The sequence below is a fragment of the Talpa europaea genome, assembly GCF_964194135.1.
Source record: "Talpa europaea genome assembly, chromosome: 12".
NCBI classification, from domain to species: Eukaryota; Metazoa; Chordata; class Mammalia; order Eulipotyphla; family Talpidae; genus Talpa; species Talpa europaea.
Window position 1 is genome coordinate 65,370,122 of NC_140079.1, and position 16,119 is coordinate 65,386,240.

The 16,119-nt window shown below is 42.9% G+C and overlaps 1 protein-coding gene and 1 pseudogene across 2 annotated transcripts in view; one reads left to right on the plus strand and one right to left on the minus strand.

Annotated features, from left to right (window-relative positions):
- LOC311182427 (glyceraldehyde-3-phosphate dehydrogenase-like) overlaps nt 1–16,119 on the minus strand; it is a 264,611-nt pseudogene that overhangs the window by 34,228 nt on the left and 214,264 nt on the right. The gene's annotated exons all lie outside the window — the stretch shown is intronic.
- ILDR2 (immunoglobulin like domain containing receptor 2) overlaps nt 1–16,119 on the plus strand; it is a gene marked incomplete at its 3' end in the record, with an annotated part of 56,120 nt that overhangs the window by 23,706 nt on the left and 16,295 nt on the right. Inside the window, exons 4-5 of the mRNA XM_084251189.1 lie at nt 12,495–12,551; nt 15,571–15,717. Of these exons, the coding sequence (XP_084107315.1) occupies nt 12,495–12,551; nt 15,571–15,717 (204 nt within the window). The remainder of the gene's footprint in view (nt 1–12,494; nt 12,552–15,570; nt 15,718–16,119) is intronic.

Here is a 16,119-nt window from a genome sequence, read left to right on the forward strand (position 1 = left end):
TTGAAACATACTTACTAAAAAAAAGTCTCAAACAAAGCAGAAGAATACAAAAGGAGAAAGTATCTCCTAAAAGTTCACTATCCAGAACTAATGGTTGTAGTCTTTTGAATGCAACTTTTGAATTATTTTTATTCCCAGGGGAAGAGACTCAAACTAGCTTAGGGGAACTATTTGGTTTAGGTTGCCAAAAAGTTCAGGGTATTCCTAGCTTCAAGTTTGGCCAATTCCTTTCTTTAGATTATGTTTTAAAGAATCTATATCTGGGCCTCCCTGGTGGCACAGGCGGTTGAGTGTTGCACTGTGAAGCTGTTCTCAGCCTCTGCAGCGCGGGTTCGATCCTGGCCAGTGGGCAAGAATCCCACATGGGGCGGCAAACCTCTCCTGCCTCCCCCGCTGCTCCCCTCAGCAGTGTATTTTGTCAGTCTGCCTGTTCTGTTCCCCGCTCTGTCTCTGGTGAATCCTCTCACCCTCCCACGCATCTGGCCTGTACCCCAGCTCTTGTATAAATAAAATAACTTTTTTTAAAAAAAAGAATCTATATCTTCTCTTCTCTGTTCTAACTTCTTCTCAGGCAGGCTTTTTCCACTTGGGGCTCCCCTGAGATGGCTCTAGGAGGTCCAAGCTTCCATGGTCAGTAGCACCTTCCATCTCCCTAGTTTACAGAAAAAGTCCTGTTGTAGGGAAGTAGGCTATGTGTTGGGAGTTAGGAGGCTTAGTACAGTTGACCTTGAAGAACACAGATTTGAACTCCATTGGTCAACTGACTCATGAGTTCTTTTCAATAAATATAGTTGGTCCTTCATATCCCTATGTTCCAAATTCATGGATTCAAACTAAATGTTGATTGACTGAATTGGAAGATGTGTAAGTGAAGATACAGAGGACCTACTATATGGGACTCAAGCATCCAGGGGTTGGGTATCTGTGAAGGGGGTGTGTGTCTTGAAACCAACCCCAGGGACAAGTGTGTCCCCCAAAAGTTATACATGGAATTTCAACTGTGGGGGTTGTCAGCAACTGTGACTCCTGCATGATTCAAGTCAGCTGTATACAACTAACCCCAACTGAACAATATGAATTAAAAGGAAAAGGAGTAGCCTCCTAATGGGGAAATTAGACAGTTGTTTCCAAATGAAGAAAAGAATACCAGGCAGGCAAAACCACTCTTAATCTTTTGTGGAATTCATCAATTTCTGCTTTTTTTTAATAGACCAAATGTTATGCTATTCTATGCCAAAAATAGGATCTCTCCCAGCAGGTCCTTATGAGTAGGTGCTAACGGGGATTGATTCTTCCCTGTGAAGGTAATACCACATTACCTTTGTTTTCCTGCCATGCTTCTATTTTTTTCTTCTTTCCCCTCCTGTGATTTACCCAGTATAGCATGTATTACCTAGTCAAGAGGTCAAGGAATAGGCATGCATGCATTTTGTTTGTTTGTTTGTTTTAAATCAAGCTATTTACAGTCTGTGCCTGAAAATGTTATTTTGGTGTAAAATAAACCTTTCTGCCCACTAGTATTAAAAAGCCATTAAGAATGAAAATAAGAAATCAGGGAAATCTTGGGAGAGGACATCTCAGAACTTGCAACTGACTTTAGGAGTCTGTGATGGGAGCATGTTTTTAAGGCTGGGCAGAAATGCTCTAGCATCCCACACCCACACCCCACCCCCTTGTCAACGCTACCTCAATTGGAATCTGGTCATTCCCCAGCCTTCAAGACTTTACAGTTGAAAAAGGCTACTTGTTGCCAAGGTGCCCCTCCCCCTCCTCTTCCTCCTTGAGCCTTAGCGTGCTGCTAACCAAGGAGATTTGCCGATTTAGAAAGGGCTTCAGCTCGGAGAGTTCCCATGGCAACTGCCTCCTTGGAGGTCTTTGTTTCCTGCTAAAACTTTGATCTCCAAGAGTGGCTGCTGCTGTTTCTCTCAAAGATTTACAAACAGTGGAAGAGGGGGAAAGAATTGGGAGAGAAGAAAGAAAAAGTTTACTCCTGGCAGAAGGGAGAAAAGGAATTAATTACAGATCCTCACTCTAGCCATAAATCTGGGGTTTTGTCGTTGGAACGTCTGATTTGGTCTGTGTCCACGTTTTCATCTGTAGACTCAATTATGCTTCAGATGCGTTGGCCTTACATGAAAGACTTCAAGTGTTGATTCTTCTGGGAGAGCAGAATCAACCTTTCAGTCTTTAGTAGACACCTGTACCTTCAAGTCTCTGGAAGAGCCAAGATAACCACACGAGAGCCCATGAAAGGAGAAACAGAAAACTAACGAGTGAGCTCTTTAGACCTCAGGTCATTGTTTAACTCCCAGGCCTCTCCTGTTCCTGCCCTGCTCTGACCTGAACATACCAAGATTCCTCTGTTGGTCTTGGTTTTGAGAAAAACGGGAGAAAATATGTCAAAGAGATGGAGAAGGAAGAACCAGAAAAGTTAGCGAGACATCAACTACAACCTGATTCCAGTTAATGACTGTCAATAGCAGAAGTTCTACTGCCTGCGGGACAGAGGGTGTATGTGTTTTTCCCAAAGATGTGAGATCATGCCTTTTGCTCTTTGTGAGAAGCTACTATGGCCTTTGAACCTCTCTCTTGCTTAATCACAACCTTTCTCTTTCATAAGCACCCTGGAGTCAGTTTTGCTTCGAGTGTGATTTATATTTAAATATAACTAGTGGTTTTGCATGCTATTGGGTTGTCGGAAAAATCATGACAGAAAAAATACATCATGACTTTTCTGACAACCCAATATATCTGTAACACAGTGAGGATACAAAATAAATGATACTCCCTTGTCCCTATAACCACTATCTTTTGGTGAAGATAAAAATTAGATTTCTGAAGCAATTAGAAAACAATGCAAACAAAGATTAAACCTATTTAAACAGCTAGGCATTTAAAGGCGCACTTTAAAGTGTGCCTTTAAACACCTAGGTATCTCTGCACAAGAAGGGACAATTTTGACCCCCTGGTGTCATTTAGCAATGTCTGGAAACAATTTTGGTTGTCACAATTTGTGGGGTGCTATGGCATCTAGTGGATAGAGGCCAAGGAAGCTGCTAAGCACCCTACAATGTACAGGAAAACTTTCCTCCCCTTGACAAAAAAAATCATATAGCCCCAAATGTCAATAAAGCCAAGGTTGCAAAACCCTGCTCTTGACCAAAGGTCTGTCTGGATCCTGGATAAAGTTCCACTGTGAAGAGCATGCGCTTTGGAGTCCAACATTCCTGGACTCATATCTTGAATGAGTCAGTATGATGAGCCTTAGTTTCTTTATCTGTAAACTTGGAGGAGGAGTAATAAAAGTTACACAGTAGAATAGAAGGACCTATTGTGAGATTAAATGGCACATAACAATGAGAACTCAGTAAATGTTAGTTCCCTTCTCCCACCCCTTCCCATCCCCCATATCTATCGCCAGTGTATGTTTAACATAATCTGAGGGAACCCAGTGTAGGGCATGATGCCTTCTGGAATTCCTGCTGGAGAGCTTATTTTCCTTTAGCCCACACGCCATAGGCAGAGGACTTAGTGAACCATCTGGGAATGGGAAATCCTATTTCCAACAGATTCATGTTTTCTCAGTGACATCTGTGCAGTGCCCTGCCAGTGGTGACCTTCAATAGCCTTGGGAATCTCCCTCTTGGAGCATTTCAGAACATTCTCTCCAGCATGCTATCTTTTGGTTGCTATTGGATGCCCCATTTCTTAGTAAACCGTCCTTCATTAATTACAGGTATTTGCTGCCTATTCCAAATACAGGAATAAGGTAGCAGGCCATATAAGTCTGGAGAGGTTTGGGGAATACCTAACGCTTGAATTAGGATTGCGTGGCCCTGGGAAGACTTCAGATAGCATGACTTTATAATTTATCATCCAAACCAGTATACTCTTGAGAGCAAAAAGAGGAGACTATTAATAATTTATGCCCAGACAATGGGCATGAACTGGAACTGTGTAGATGGCCACAGAAGCCTCTCCTCTTGATTGAAGAAGAACCAGAGGACCTGAGGGAAAATCACCTGCTAAACTCTTGCTGGCATTTTATTCCTGGGGACCTGGGATGTGCACATTTCTGTCCATTTACTGAAACATGCAGAGACACAGCGCCGAGATGGTGGTTTGCAGTAATAGTTGTTCGCTGAAAACTCTGGCGCTAAGATTTCTGAAGGGTGAAGGACTTGGGTTGTTAGGAGGACAAAAAGGGGCCTTTAAAGCACTGGCTCCCCATACCTAATCCCCAGCCCCCCAGTCCTGCGTTGTGACTGCCCCCCTCCCCCTCAGCCTTTATCCCGCCTGTTTCACTATTTTTGCTGCACTTGTTGCTTATCGCTGTGGGAGGAAACTCGGCTTCAATTAGTGTGCATTCCTGAAGCCTGCGGTTACCGTGGTTACCGGGGCGACAGCGGCCAGCAGCCGGGCAGCCGCCAGTTCCATTGTGGTTGGTGGCCCGGGCTGCGCGTAAGGGAGGGGACGCGCCTTGGAGGGGGAGGCACCGAGAAATCGGCTCAGCCCTGGAAAGAAAGAATGGTAGCCCTTGAAAACTGGTCAGGGACAGTCGTTCCATTTTTCTCTAAAGCCAGCTGCCGCTATTCAAGTGTGCAGGCTTGTGTTCACACGGGGTAGTGTCTCCAATTTGGGGCTGGAATATGCCCTGTGGTCCAAGACCCTCACAGTGAGAGGGGGCCCGCTAGTCAGAGGGACTGGCCAGAAATTCTGACAATCCAAGACCTACCAAGCTTTGTGTACCTCTAGTCTGCTTGGGACCACCAGGGCTATTTTGGTTAAAAGCAGCCATTCTTGATTTCTGTCTTTGTATCTTGATACCTATGCCAGTCTGGTGGATGGAGTGCAGTGAATCACACTGGGAACCCAGAAACTCAATTTCCTCCTTCCATTAAATCCCACCCTTCCCCACATCATTTTGACATCAAATCTAGCTGTCTTCTGCATTTCATCTTTGGTCAAGTCAAACATGTTATATCACTAAGATTCTTTTGCATCCCTTCATTCTCCAGGGCCAGGGAGTTGGCTCATTTATAGCATTTTGCAAAGGCATCATTTTTATTATTATTTGTTTGTAGCCGCATGGTGAATGCCTTTTTATTAGACCACCTATGTTACGGTGTGTTCAGTAATCATTTTCAGTTTGCAATTTTAAAAGGTGCTAGAATTTTCAACACTCTTCAATATTTCCCTCATTCCTAAATTAATTGTAGAAGAGAGCGATAATGTCACAAATACAAATTGCAGGGTCACTCACTGCTAGAAGACTAGAAAGTGTTGCTGCACATTTCTAAATTAAGGATAAACAAATCTTGAAAGGGAAGGAGACATGGGAGGAAGTACTGGAATCTGGGTGAGTAGGTCCAGATTTTACTCTTGGTTCAATCATTAGTTAGCTATGTGACTTTGGATAAGATTCTTAATCTCTTTGAGCCTCAAGTTCCTGAAAAAAAATGGGATAGGTGGTAAATTAGATCACCTCTGAAATCCTTTTTAACTTAACATCTGATTCTAGAATCCTATGTAAATGGAAATTCAAGGCTATTGGCCAAGCTTATATAATCACTGCCCAAAATCACAGAGCATTTATTGACAGTTAATGACAGATGATTCAATACTAGTAATTTTACGGAGAAAATTCACTGTCAGAATTATTCACTATAATTTAAAGTAAGCTAAAATGTAAATAATACAAAAAAGAAAAAGGACAAACATGAAATGCTTATAAATACATAGTTTATAAATATATATATATATATATATAAAAGAAAGGGAAGCTATCTCCACATTTGTGATGAATAATCATAAACTATAGACATTGAATGCATGGTTGCCATGGGAATACAGAATAAAAACTGGAATGTGTATGCCCTTGGGAAATTTCCCATCTACTTGGGATTCCAAATAGCCATAGAAACAACTTCATACTTAACGGGCCAGATAAAGGCATCTGCTCTCCTCAAAGACTGAGGAGAGAAACATTTTGGAAGGTTAGGAGCTGAGAGAACAGGGGGGTGGATACATCCTTAAAAATGGATCTAGGGCATTTCAGGAAAACTTGGAAGCGAGATGGAGCCCAGATGTGCATTAAACAGAAGAAAAAAGGGAACCTCAAGGAGCCGAGGAAGAAAGCATCCTTGATTGTCCCACACAGAAGGCTCATTTGTACAGTGTATCATCACACCCCAGGAGAACTCCCAAGTTGATAAGTTCAGAGAAGTGGAAATAATTATACTGTCAGCAGTGTGAAATCATGAGGGCCAAGGAAGTGTGTTATTTCTCCATTTCACAAATGCAGTGAATATGTCTGTGGTTGAGTAGCAGGATCTGGAAACAAGTTTGTCCTAAATCCAGAACTTCTGTACCTTCCATTGCACTTTGAAGACATGGACTAATAATCGGAGCGTGGATTTAAGCTTAAGAGTAGAGACACACCAATATTTTTGGCTAAAATATTGTATCTCTGAAGTGACTACCTTCAAAATATGCTAGCATGGTGGTTTCCAATTTGTTGGGGTGAGGAGTGTGGCAGTATGTCTATACCCCTAGATGGCGTGGTGACATTTTGGGATGTTCCAATTGTTATAGGGCAGCAGCTCAGGACCTCCTTTCCCCCTAACACAATGACTACAGGATGCTCCTGGTATTAAGCCCTGAATCAGGGGTAACTAAATATCCCCCATTACATAGAATAGTGCTGAATGAGTGACTGATTCCTTCATTTTCTTATTAAGAGCCTATTTCCATCTGGGATGGATACAAGTCACTAGAACAAACAGTGCATCAGAAGTCCAGCCAGAAGCCCAGCAAACCAAACAATGGGGGGATTTGCTCCAGGAAACACTGCAAGGTCCTGTGCTGCCAGGGAAGCCAAGCTCACAGCATTCCCTGCCCTGGAGGGGTTTGTGCCCTGCTTTCCCAGCAAATGTAAAGCAATCTTTGCAGGCTGGAGCAAAATGATTTAATGAAAGTGTGTAGTGGCCCTCAAAAGCACAGAGGAGGACACTTGTTCTTAGTGAGCATTCTTACAGGACTCTGTCAACATATTTCAGAGTCTTGCAGGCTGTGTGTAGTAAGGATTTGAACAAAACAGGAGACTGAGAAGTGACTTAGCTGGTTATCTTCGTAAAGAAGGTAAGTAAATCCTGTCACAAAGGGTCTGGCCTACCAAGAAAAAAAGTATCAGAGCCTCGGGGAATGTCACTGGGACGTGATTGATTGTGAAATGTACAAGGATAATGCCATGAATACAAGCAAAGTGGGAAACTAGGCAAGGACTTTGTCTCTGGGGAAGGACTCGAGCACCACATGGAAGCTGATGTCAGAAAACAGAAAAGTTAATGCAAAGCTAGAAACCCTGGATTTGGCAGGAAGAAAGTCCTTGACCTTTGTAAGTCTTGTGAAACAGAAGCAGATAGCTAAAACTGAGTTCTTACACTTTTGGACAAGCTATATGGGCTTTGTGCCCCTCGAGTGTTGGGATGATGTCCTTGCTTCTCTCTGTCACCACCTGGCACAATGCATGTTTCTTTTTTGATTGAATGAATGAATGAATTGGAGACATTCCAAAAGTGAGCTCGTTCTCAAGAATATGCACAAAAAGCTCAGCTGGGGATAACTTCAAGGTGGCAGGGGCAGCAAACAGCTGAAATAGGGAACGAGATAGGTCCAATCTCTAAGTTACTTTATTCACAATGCATGTTTCTATCCTGACCATTCAACCCAAAATATATGAACCTGTTCAACTTGGGAGTACTTGACAGTTTGGTATGAAAATGACATTGGGGTGTGTGTCTGTAAAAAGTATTAGTATGCCCGATTTGTTTGGCCTATTCATGTGGAAATTTCTTTAAAGTAATGGATTCTGCAAGGTTTGGGGAAAACTGTTTGAGTGCTTTCATGAAAACTGTGTTTTCTACTGATAGCTTGAGCTGGGGGTTGAAAAGAATAAATGTGGCCTTCTATTTGCAGGGTCTGCTTTCCATCCCTTTCTCAGATGTTAAAGTGACTTGTAATTGCCGCTCTTAAACTGAATCCTGGAAGAATGACGGTAATTCACAAGTGTTGGTAAAGCACTGCTAAAATCTAGAAAGTATTTACTTCAATTGTTCGGCCTCTCTAAGAGCAGACCTTCATAGGACATGAAAGAATAGAACAGGAAGAAAAGATAGAGCATTTCTAACTGGCAGTAGCATTTCTCAGAAATTGTTAAGCAAGAAGCTGGAAGCAAGATGATGTTCAGATATATAGGATGCCAGCATAAATCCACTTTTTAAACTGCCTTGAATCCCATTAAAATATAAATCTCAGGGTAAAAGTCAGAGAGCTCTGCATGCTCACTAATAGTAGTATTAACTGCTCCCCCCAACACTCCTACTATGTTTTGAATTCTGAAGACATTTAGTTTCACCCAATTTACTGTTAAGAGTCTGTCACTGACAACACACTGGGGCTAACACTACACAGGTGCATTGTGGGAAACCTTCACCTTCTGAAGCAACAGCTATTGGCTATTGCTTTGGGGAGATGAGAAGCTTGGTCTTTCTGTTGGAGTGACAAGCTTTGTGGATCTCCTTTCCATATTGCTGGTACCACCCTTTCCTTATGTCAAAATTTTTAATTATATATGTAAGAAATTTAAAGTGTGTTCTTGTTCTTCCATGTTCTTCTATGAGCTCTCTCCGGAAATAAGAAGGGCCAACAATTTGATGTGTTATACTGTTGCTTTTAGGTTTTAATCTGAACACAAGTGCCTAGAGCTTATTCTGTGTGTAAAGCAGTGTCAGATGCCACCAAGGCATCCTAAACAGCCTATTGGCAAGTCTAACTTCTGTGTTTATCCACCCATAAATATGTCTGTGTTTCTACCCCTCTGTGGTCGCCAGTGCGTCATCTCTGGGTTCTATCCAACTCATAGACATATTTTATATGGCTTGTCCATTTGATTAAAAAAAATCTATGAATTGATTTCCAATATTTGAAAATTAAGATGTTTCGCGCAAGTCTAACTTCTGTGTTTATCCACCCATAAATATGTCTGTGTTTCTACCCCTCTGTGGTCGCCAGTGCATCATCTCTGGGTTCTATCCAACTCATAGACATATTTTATATGGCTTGTCCATTTGATTAAAAAAAATCTATGAATTGATTTCCAATATTTGAAAATTAAGATGTTTTGCATGAAAATATGAGGATTGGCAAATGGACATAGGCGGACCAGCAACCCCGAAGACACACTCCTGTGGGTTACCTCTTGGCTAGAGGTGAATGGTCACAGCCCCTATAGGTACAGAGCGGCAGTCTGCTACATCGCCACTGTTCCTGTTATATTAGTTTTGGTCATCTGTGCTTATTTGTGTCACCTGTTGGTTCCTATAGACAGATTTGAGACCTACAAATGTTATAGATAAGGGTGACCTCGTAATTAATTTTCCAAACTGGAACACTTTGAGAGTTAAAAAAAAAAAAACAAACACAAAAAACGGGATGCTCTTAATCATTACATCATGGCAGTAGGCATAAACCAGGACTGTCCCAGGCAAACCAAGATATATGGTCTCCATATTTATCATCCACTTCAATTGACTAAGGAAAAAATTGAGACCTAGAAGGAGGAAGAAAATAACTATAGTAATTACTTAGAAAACCCATGGCCAAGCTGCCCTAAATACCCTGACTCCCAGTCCACCATTTCTCCAAGATAATATGTTCAATATAACATGTACAAGCACTGTATATTCCTTGATGCGTGGACTTTTTAAAGTTAATAGTTGGGGGCCTCCCTGGTGGCTCAAGGGGTTAAGACACAGCACTTTGAGGCTATCTGCAGCCACTACAGCAGGAATTCGATCCCCAGCCAGGTAGCTGACCCACACGGCACAGCAGACCTCTCCTGTCTTGCCCACCGCTCCCCTCAGCAGTGTATTTTAGTCAGTCTGCCTGTTCTGCTCCCCACTCTGTCTCTGGTGACTCCTCTGGCCTGTACCCTCCCACACCTCTCGCCTGTACCCCAGTTCTTATATGCATAAATAAATAAATCTTAAAAAAAATAATAAAGTTAATAGTTTTCCCAGAAGCAATTTCCTGGGAAAATGTACAAATTGGTAGCTTATATCAATAACATTTGTATTACAAATATAATTAATGACCTGGGGGTTGGCACATCTAGAGATGTTTAAAGCATTGGTAGGCTTGAGAACTGGACAGTATGTGAGCCTTAGAGACCCTTTCAGCCGTTCCTGAAGACTTAGGCCAAAGATTGGTCTGAGAAGTTTCCTTCAGGGTGTCTTTTTCCAATGCCCCACTCGTCTCCCACTTGTCCTTCCAAGAGCACTTGCAAGGAGCAGACCATGCTTACTATTTCAGCTGTACAAGATGGAGGAACCAAAACCTAAAACAGAACTAGCTTACATCACCCACTCCATGCTTCCCTTCCCTTGGAAGGGAAGCCCAGTTTTGCTGTGGAGATAATGCCAGGTATTCAGCCATTTAACTCTACTTGCTTAATTTGCTGACTCCATCTGTCTTATTCTTCCCTTGGAATGGATTCTGGTTCCAGTGAACTGTTCAGGTATGAGACCAATACTCATACAGGAGGCATGATCAAGACACATTCACTACATGGGCCTTGTACGGTGAAGGAGAGCCAAGAAAATGTAAAGCGAGCCGGGGTCCCTTTTACCTGATCCCCTAATACCTTGCCCCTACACAGCACCCTCTAATGCCCTTGGGGAGCTGCTTTTTCCTTAACCTTTGTTAGAGCTGCTTTTCTATGGTGGTGGTGGGAGGGTGGGGTTTGACAGAGAAGAGGACCAGTGACCAACCATGATCTTTAAACTCAAAACCTAAGCTACACATAGATAACTTTTTCTCTGACATATCCCTGCAAACTAACAGGAAAGCTGCTTTTCTTTTTTTTTTTTTTAAAGATGTTTTTATTTATACTCCATGCCTTTTATTTATATTTATATTTATAAATAAAGATGTTTTTATTTATCCTTCTGAACCAGGGTACAGACCAGATGTGCGGGAGGGTGAGAGGATTCAACAGAGACAGAGCGGGGAGCAGAACAGGCAGATGAACCAAAAACATTGCTGAGGTGAGAAGCGGGCAAGACAGGAGAGGTCTGCCCTGTCATGTGGCTATCTCCCGGGTCGGCCAAGATCGAACCCGCACTGCAGAGGCCACGGACAGCTTCACAGCACTACGCTCAACCACCTGTGCCACCAGTGAAGATGGAAAGCTTATTTTCTAAATGACCTAGATGCTTATGCATGAAACATACCCCACAGAGATTGCAACCTGTGGCTGCTGGACTTTTGAAGTGTTAATATTTTGTCCATGGTGGTTTTAGTGAAAAATATTAGTAATTTCATTTGGGTTTTTCAAACTCTTTCGATGTAATTACTAGAAAAATTAAAATTACCCATTACTCACAAAATCTTTCTATTGTGCAGTTCAATTGGAGAGGCCTAGGTCACACGCATAAAGGAAAAAAGGTTCAGTTACACCCTTAGTACCACAGTCACCTTTTACCATCACAAGTCTGCTAGTTGTTTGGCATTTTGCTAGTTGTTTCCTAGTACAACTTTCTAGCTGGTTAGTAAGGCTTCAGAACAGTAGAGCTTATACAGAGGTATAAGAACTATCAGGGCCTTTACAGTTACCTTGATGTGGGAACATGGTAGAAGCATTCAAGAACTTCTTTCTCTAAATCAGGCTAATTTTTGGAAAGGCAAACCTCCTTCCTCACATCTTCCAGTGTTTTGATTCTTGCCAACTCTTTGGCCCTCAAAGCCCCCAAGGGGCACCTTCTCAACACCAGCCTTTATGCTTCTATGTCATATCGTGCAGAAGGTACTTGGGCCCATGCAACACCAGCTGTGGGTGCCATATGGAAAAGCCATACCATATACATATGTGCATGGTATTTCTGAAGCCAAAAGAAGTGTAGAACAGTGTGTAACTGATCTAGTGCTATCTTTCCCTAGCCCTTGAAAATTTTAATCATTGAAATATCTTTAGGCTATAAATAGAATCATGTGAGGAAATGAATCCATGTTAAAACCAAATATGTACTTTTGGTTTTTATATGGCCCCAGGACTGTGTATGGATGTATGAAAATGTAGGTTGAACGTTTGGATACAGATGGGTTAGATTTTCCAATAAAATACGTGGAGAAGGATGAATACATGAGTGGAGATGGTGTGTGTCAGTCTGCTCAAGCAGGGATTTTCATAGTGAAGCGGAGAGAGTCCTGGGTTTGCTTCCACCAAGTTCAGATGCAGAGGTCACTAAGATCGCTGCCAGAGATTGCGGGGAAGGTCATTCTCTTGAGTGAACCCAGCCTTGGCAATGTGCTGCTGCCTTCCATACCACAATGAGCATGAGCCATGGCCCACGGAGGAAGGCACCAGTGAGTCAGGCTTCAGGCAGTGTTTTCGTTTGGAGTAACCTCTTTCCTTCTTTCCCTTCCACCTCTTCTAGGCAGGACAGGGCTGCTTGCTGATCTCTTGCCCAGTTTTGCTGTGGAGATAATGCCAGGTATTCAGCCATTTAACTCTACTTGCTTAATTTGCTGTGACTCCATCTGTCTTATTCTGCCCTTGTCACTAATTGCTCCTTTAATTATCTATATGTCTATATGTGTCTGTGGTCTTTTCCAGGATGACCTGAGACCATTGGAAGAGACTTGAAATTGTATTCCTTCTGTCACTAGGTCCTAAAAGAATAACGATAAACAAAAATAGGCTGAGAGGGGCATCCAGTCCCTCAGTGTCAGGCATGCAAGCTCTCTGGCAATCTCCATGCCTGTCTAGGTATTTCAGCTATACCCAGAAAACTATAAGTATCCTTAACAGAATCGTTATTTATCTGCATTCCTTATTCCCTGAGTTACATGTTCACAATGTTTACATACAGCCATGTAACTCTGAATTACCTTTCATAACTTTATCATAATATTTTTCAAACTTTATAAAAGCTATATAGCCCTCGTTCCTTGAAAAGTATGGATTTATGGGGCACATCTTGGCCCCTCCCAGGTACCTTATACCTGGGAGTCATTCTTCTTTGTCCTTTTTCCTAAAATAAACTTTTCTTTCTAAGACAAAAAAAAAAAAAGAAAAGTATGGATTTACAGATTTAAGTTGCTTTGCATACAACTTCAGGGACTTCTTGGGTCCCCTAAATCCCTGAGTTCCCTGGACCATATGTCAAAAACACCTCCCCAAATGCACACCTCTGCCTTTTTATGTGGCTTAGATTGGACACACCAGTGTAGACAAGCAGACGGTAGTTTGGCAGAGCACAGTAGTCACCTGAATGGAAGGAGTCTCAGAGAGAAATTCAAATGACCTATGGCAGAGGGCATATCCAAACTCAGGGAGTTGGAAAGGGTATGATTCAATCTTGCTTTGGAGGGTTTCTGCCAAAGGTTTAAGAACTGCCTAATAGTTGGGAACAACAAAGAGATACAGAAATATTCCTAGCCATTGATTTCATCTTGATTCAAGTTTTAAGAAGCATCCAGAATCTTCACAGTTGAACTTCACCAATTATTCTTTGATGAGTTCTCCTTGCCCTTTCCCATTAGTTGCCAGCCAGATGCAGACAGTTTTCTTATTGATGTTGGTCCCAAGAACACAGATAGAAACTACTTTGTGATCCTCTTGTCCAGAGTTCCATATATATATATATATATATATATATATATATATATATATATATTCATCACATACATACAGACACATGCACACACATACAATGTTACATTGCATTGTTTCAAACTAGATGTTGTATCTCCCAGTATCCCAAAAAAGAGTTACTGTACTTTTCACATTTGGTACTGGGGCGCCTGAATTTCCCTCCCACTGTACTCCTGGAATCCTTTCATAGAAAACGTTCTTTTGTTTCTCCAAGGACCTGCCAGTCCTCTTTTTTTTATAATTTAATTTAACTTTTAAATTAAATTTATTTGTTCTTTTAAATGATGTAACATTAGGATCCTCCCCAACAGGTGTCTCCACCATTGTGTCCCCACCACGAAATTACCCCTAGACCACCTGCCAGTCTTTTATCCTTGAAGACCTGGTCCATGTTGTAGCTTAAACTCCACGTAGTGCTTCTCATTCTCACGGTTCTTATCTGTCTCAGGCTACATTATATTACTCTGTTATTGCTAAGGCCCAGGGAGTCCTCAGCTCTCTTTTGTCCTGAGCAAAGAATGCCCTCCAGACTGTTCTAGCCAGGCACACCGCCTTCTCATTTCCTCACTGAGGGGAGGTGGACCTGCTGAATTTGAATGGATTTCAGATGCATGTGTGGAGGGATTTTCAGGAAACATATGTTGTTTGTTTTTCCTCTGAGGAAAGTATATTCTAAACAAAGGTCAAATAATTCTACCATTATCACAAAACTCTTTATATAGCAAAAATGCCAAATTCTCAAGCACCAACTGAATGTCCACTTAGTGGAAGGAATATTTAATAAGCAAAACTCAAGAAACAACACTTACGTGAAGCTCATTGTGAAGGGAATTTGGGGCAGATAACTTTCAATCAAAATGAGTCACTTTAATCTTTTGACTTTTTAAAGGAAAGTGTGTCTCACTGTCATCTGTCCCCGGGCTCCCCCAGTGGGAAGTTGGGTCCTATAGCCAAGTCCCAAAATCATGACATACAGGCCAGTCACTGTAGGGCCACAGCCATTTTTATCTAAGCAAATGGAATGTTACTTTTTAATCTTTTGGGTGGGCAAAATGAAGGTGAATTCCTGTTCAGTGCTGGCAGAACTTTGAAAACAGCAGATGTAGCCAGATATACGCACATCCACCCTGCCAGTCATGAAGCCATGAGCCCCTTTAGCCTTGGCACTGCTGGCTCACTAGCACGGTCACCCTGAGTGTGATCAACCAGACCACCCTTGGGACAGAGACAGTGTCTTCTCTATCTGAGACTGTCTCCGGTGTTTCCCAGTGGGGAAACACCCACTGTCTATAGTTGGGTATACAGGCATAAGCAAAAGGCTTAATCTCAGCCCTGATGATGAATACAGGGAAGGCGTTACAGGATGGCCACTTAAATATGCTTGGATTTGGACCAGGCAGACATCGAGAATTTTTTCTCAGGGTTACACTTTTGACTTACAGTCAAGATTAACTTGACTACAAAAGAGATATATTCCAGGACTCACCAGTTCAGAATCAAGCAAGCAAAACTCCCTTCCCCGCAGCCAGGAGTCCTGCTCTTGGCCTTCCTTGTCCTGACACTACAAAAGATTTGGTAAACCCTTTCCCTAAGAGGGGTCCCTGAAGCTCCCCCATTATGCTTTGTGTTCGTCATTATGTGAGCTCAGCATGACCCAGGGAACCTTCTTCCTTCTCCACGTCCAGCCCTGGGAAGTGTTCTGTGTTCTCACTCCAGAATTCCTCCTGAGTTTGGTGGGGGATGACAGGGAGGGCTCTGTGACAAGATGCTTCCTTCCCCGGGCCCCATGGGGTGAGCGTGCACCTGGCCTGCCTGTGGGCCACCTTGAGCGTGGATTTCTCTGTGCGTCCTTGCAGAATGGGTATTTGTTGGCCTGGTGATCCTGGGAGTCTTTCTCTTCTTCGTCCTGGTGGGGATCTGCTGGTGCCAGTGCTGTCCTCACAGCTGCTGCTGCTACATCCGCTGTCCCTGCTGCCCGGAGTCCTGCTGCTGCCCTCAGGCCTGTGAGTACAGTCACCAGTGGGAACAGACCCGGGGTTGAGAGAAACGTCCTCTCTGTCAGGCAACTGTGTGCCCTGAGTCCCTCCCTTACCTTCGTCCTTCCCCCAAAGTCAGTCATTCCAGACTCCTTCCTCTGCTCGGAGCCCCCAGCTCCCAGCAGTGACCATCCTGTCTGCCTTCTCACCCCCGTGCATCCCTCCATGTTTCTTATCCACACCTGTCACCCTGTACTTGGAATCCCCATGGACACTAGTGACGACAGGAAGGGCCAGTTCAGGATGGTGAGCTTGTGCAGTCAGGCTGTGCCCTCTCCTTGGGGGCATTCAGACTGGAGCCTCCATCTCTGGTCATGCCGTGCACAGGCAAGGAACCTGTCTTCTTTATAGCAGCATGTGCAAAATGTG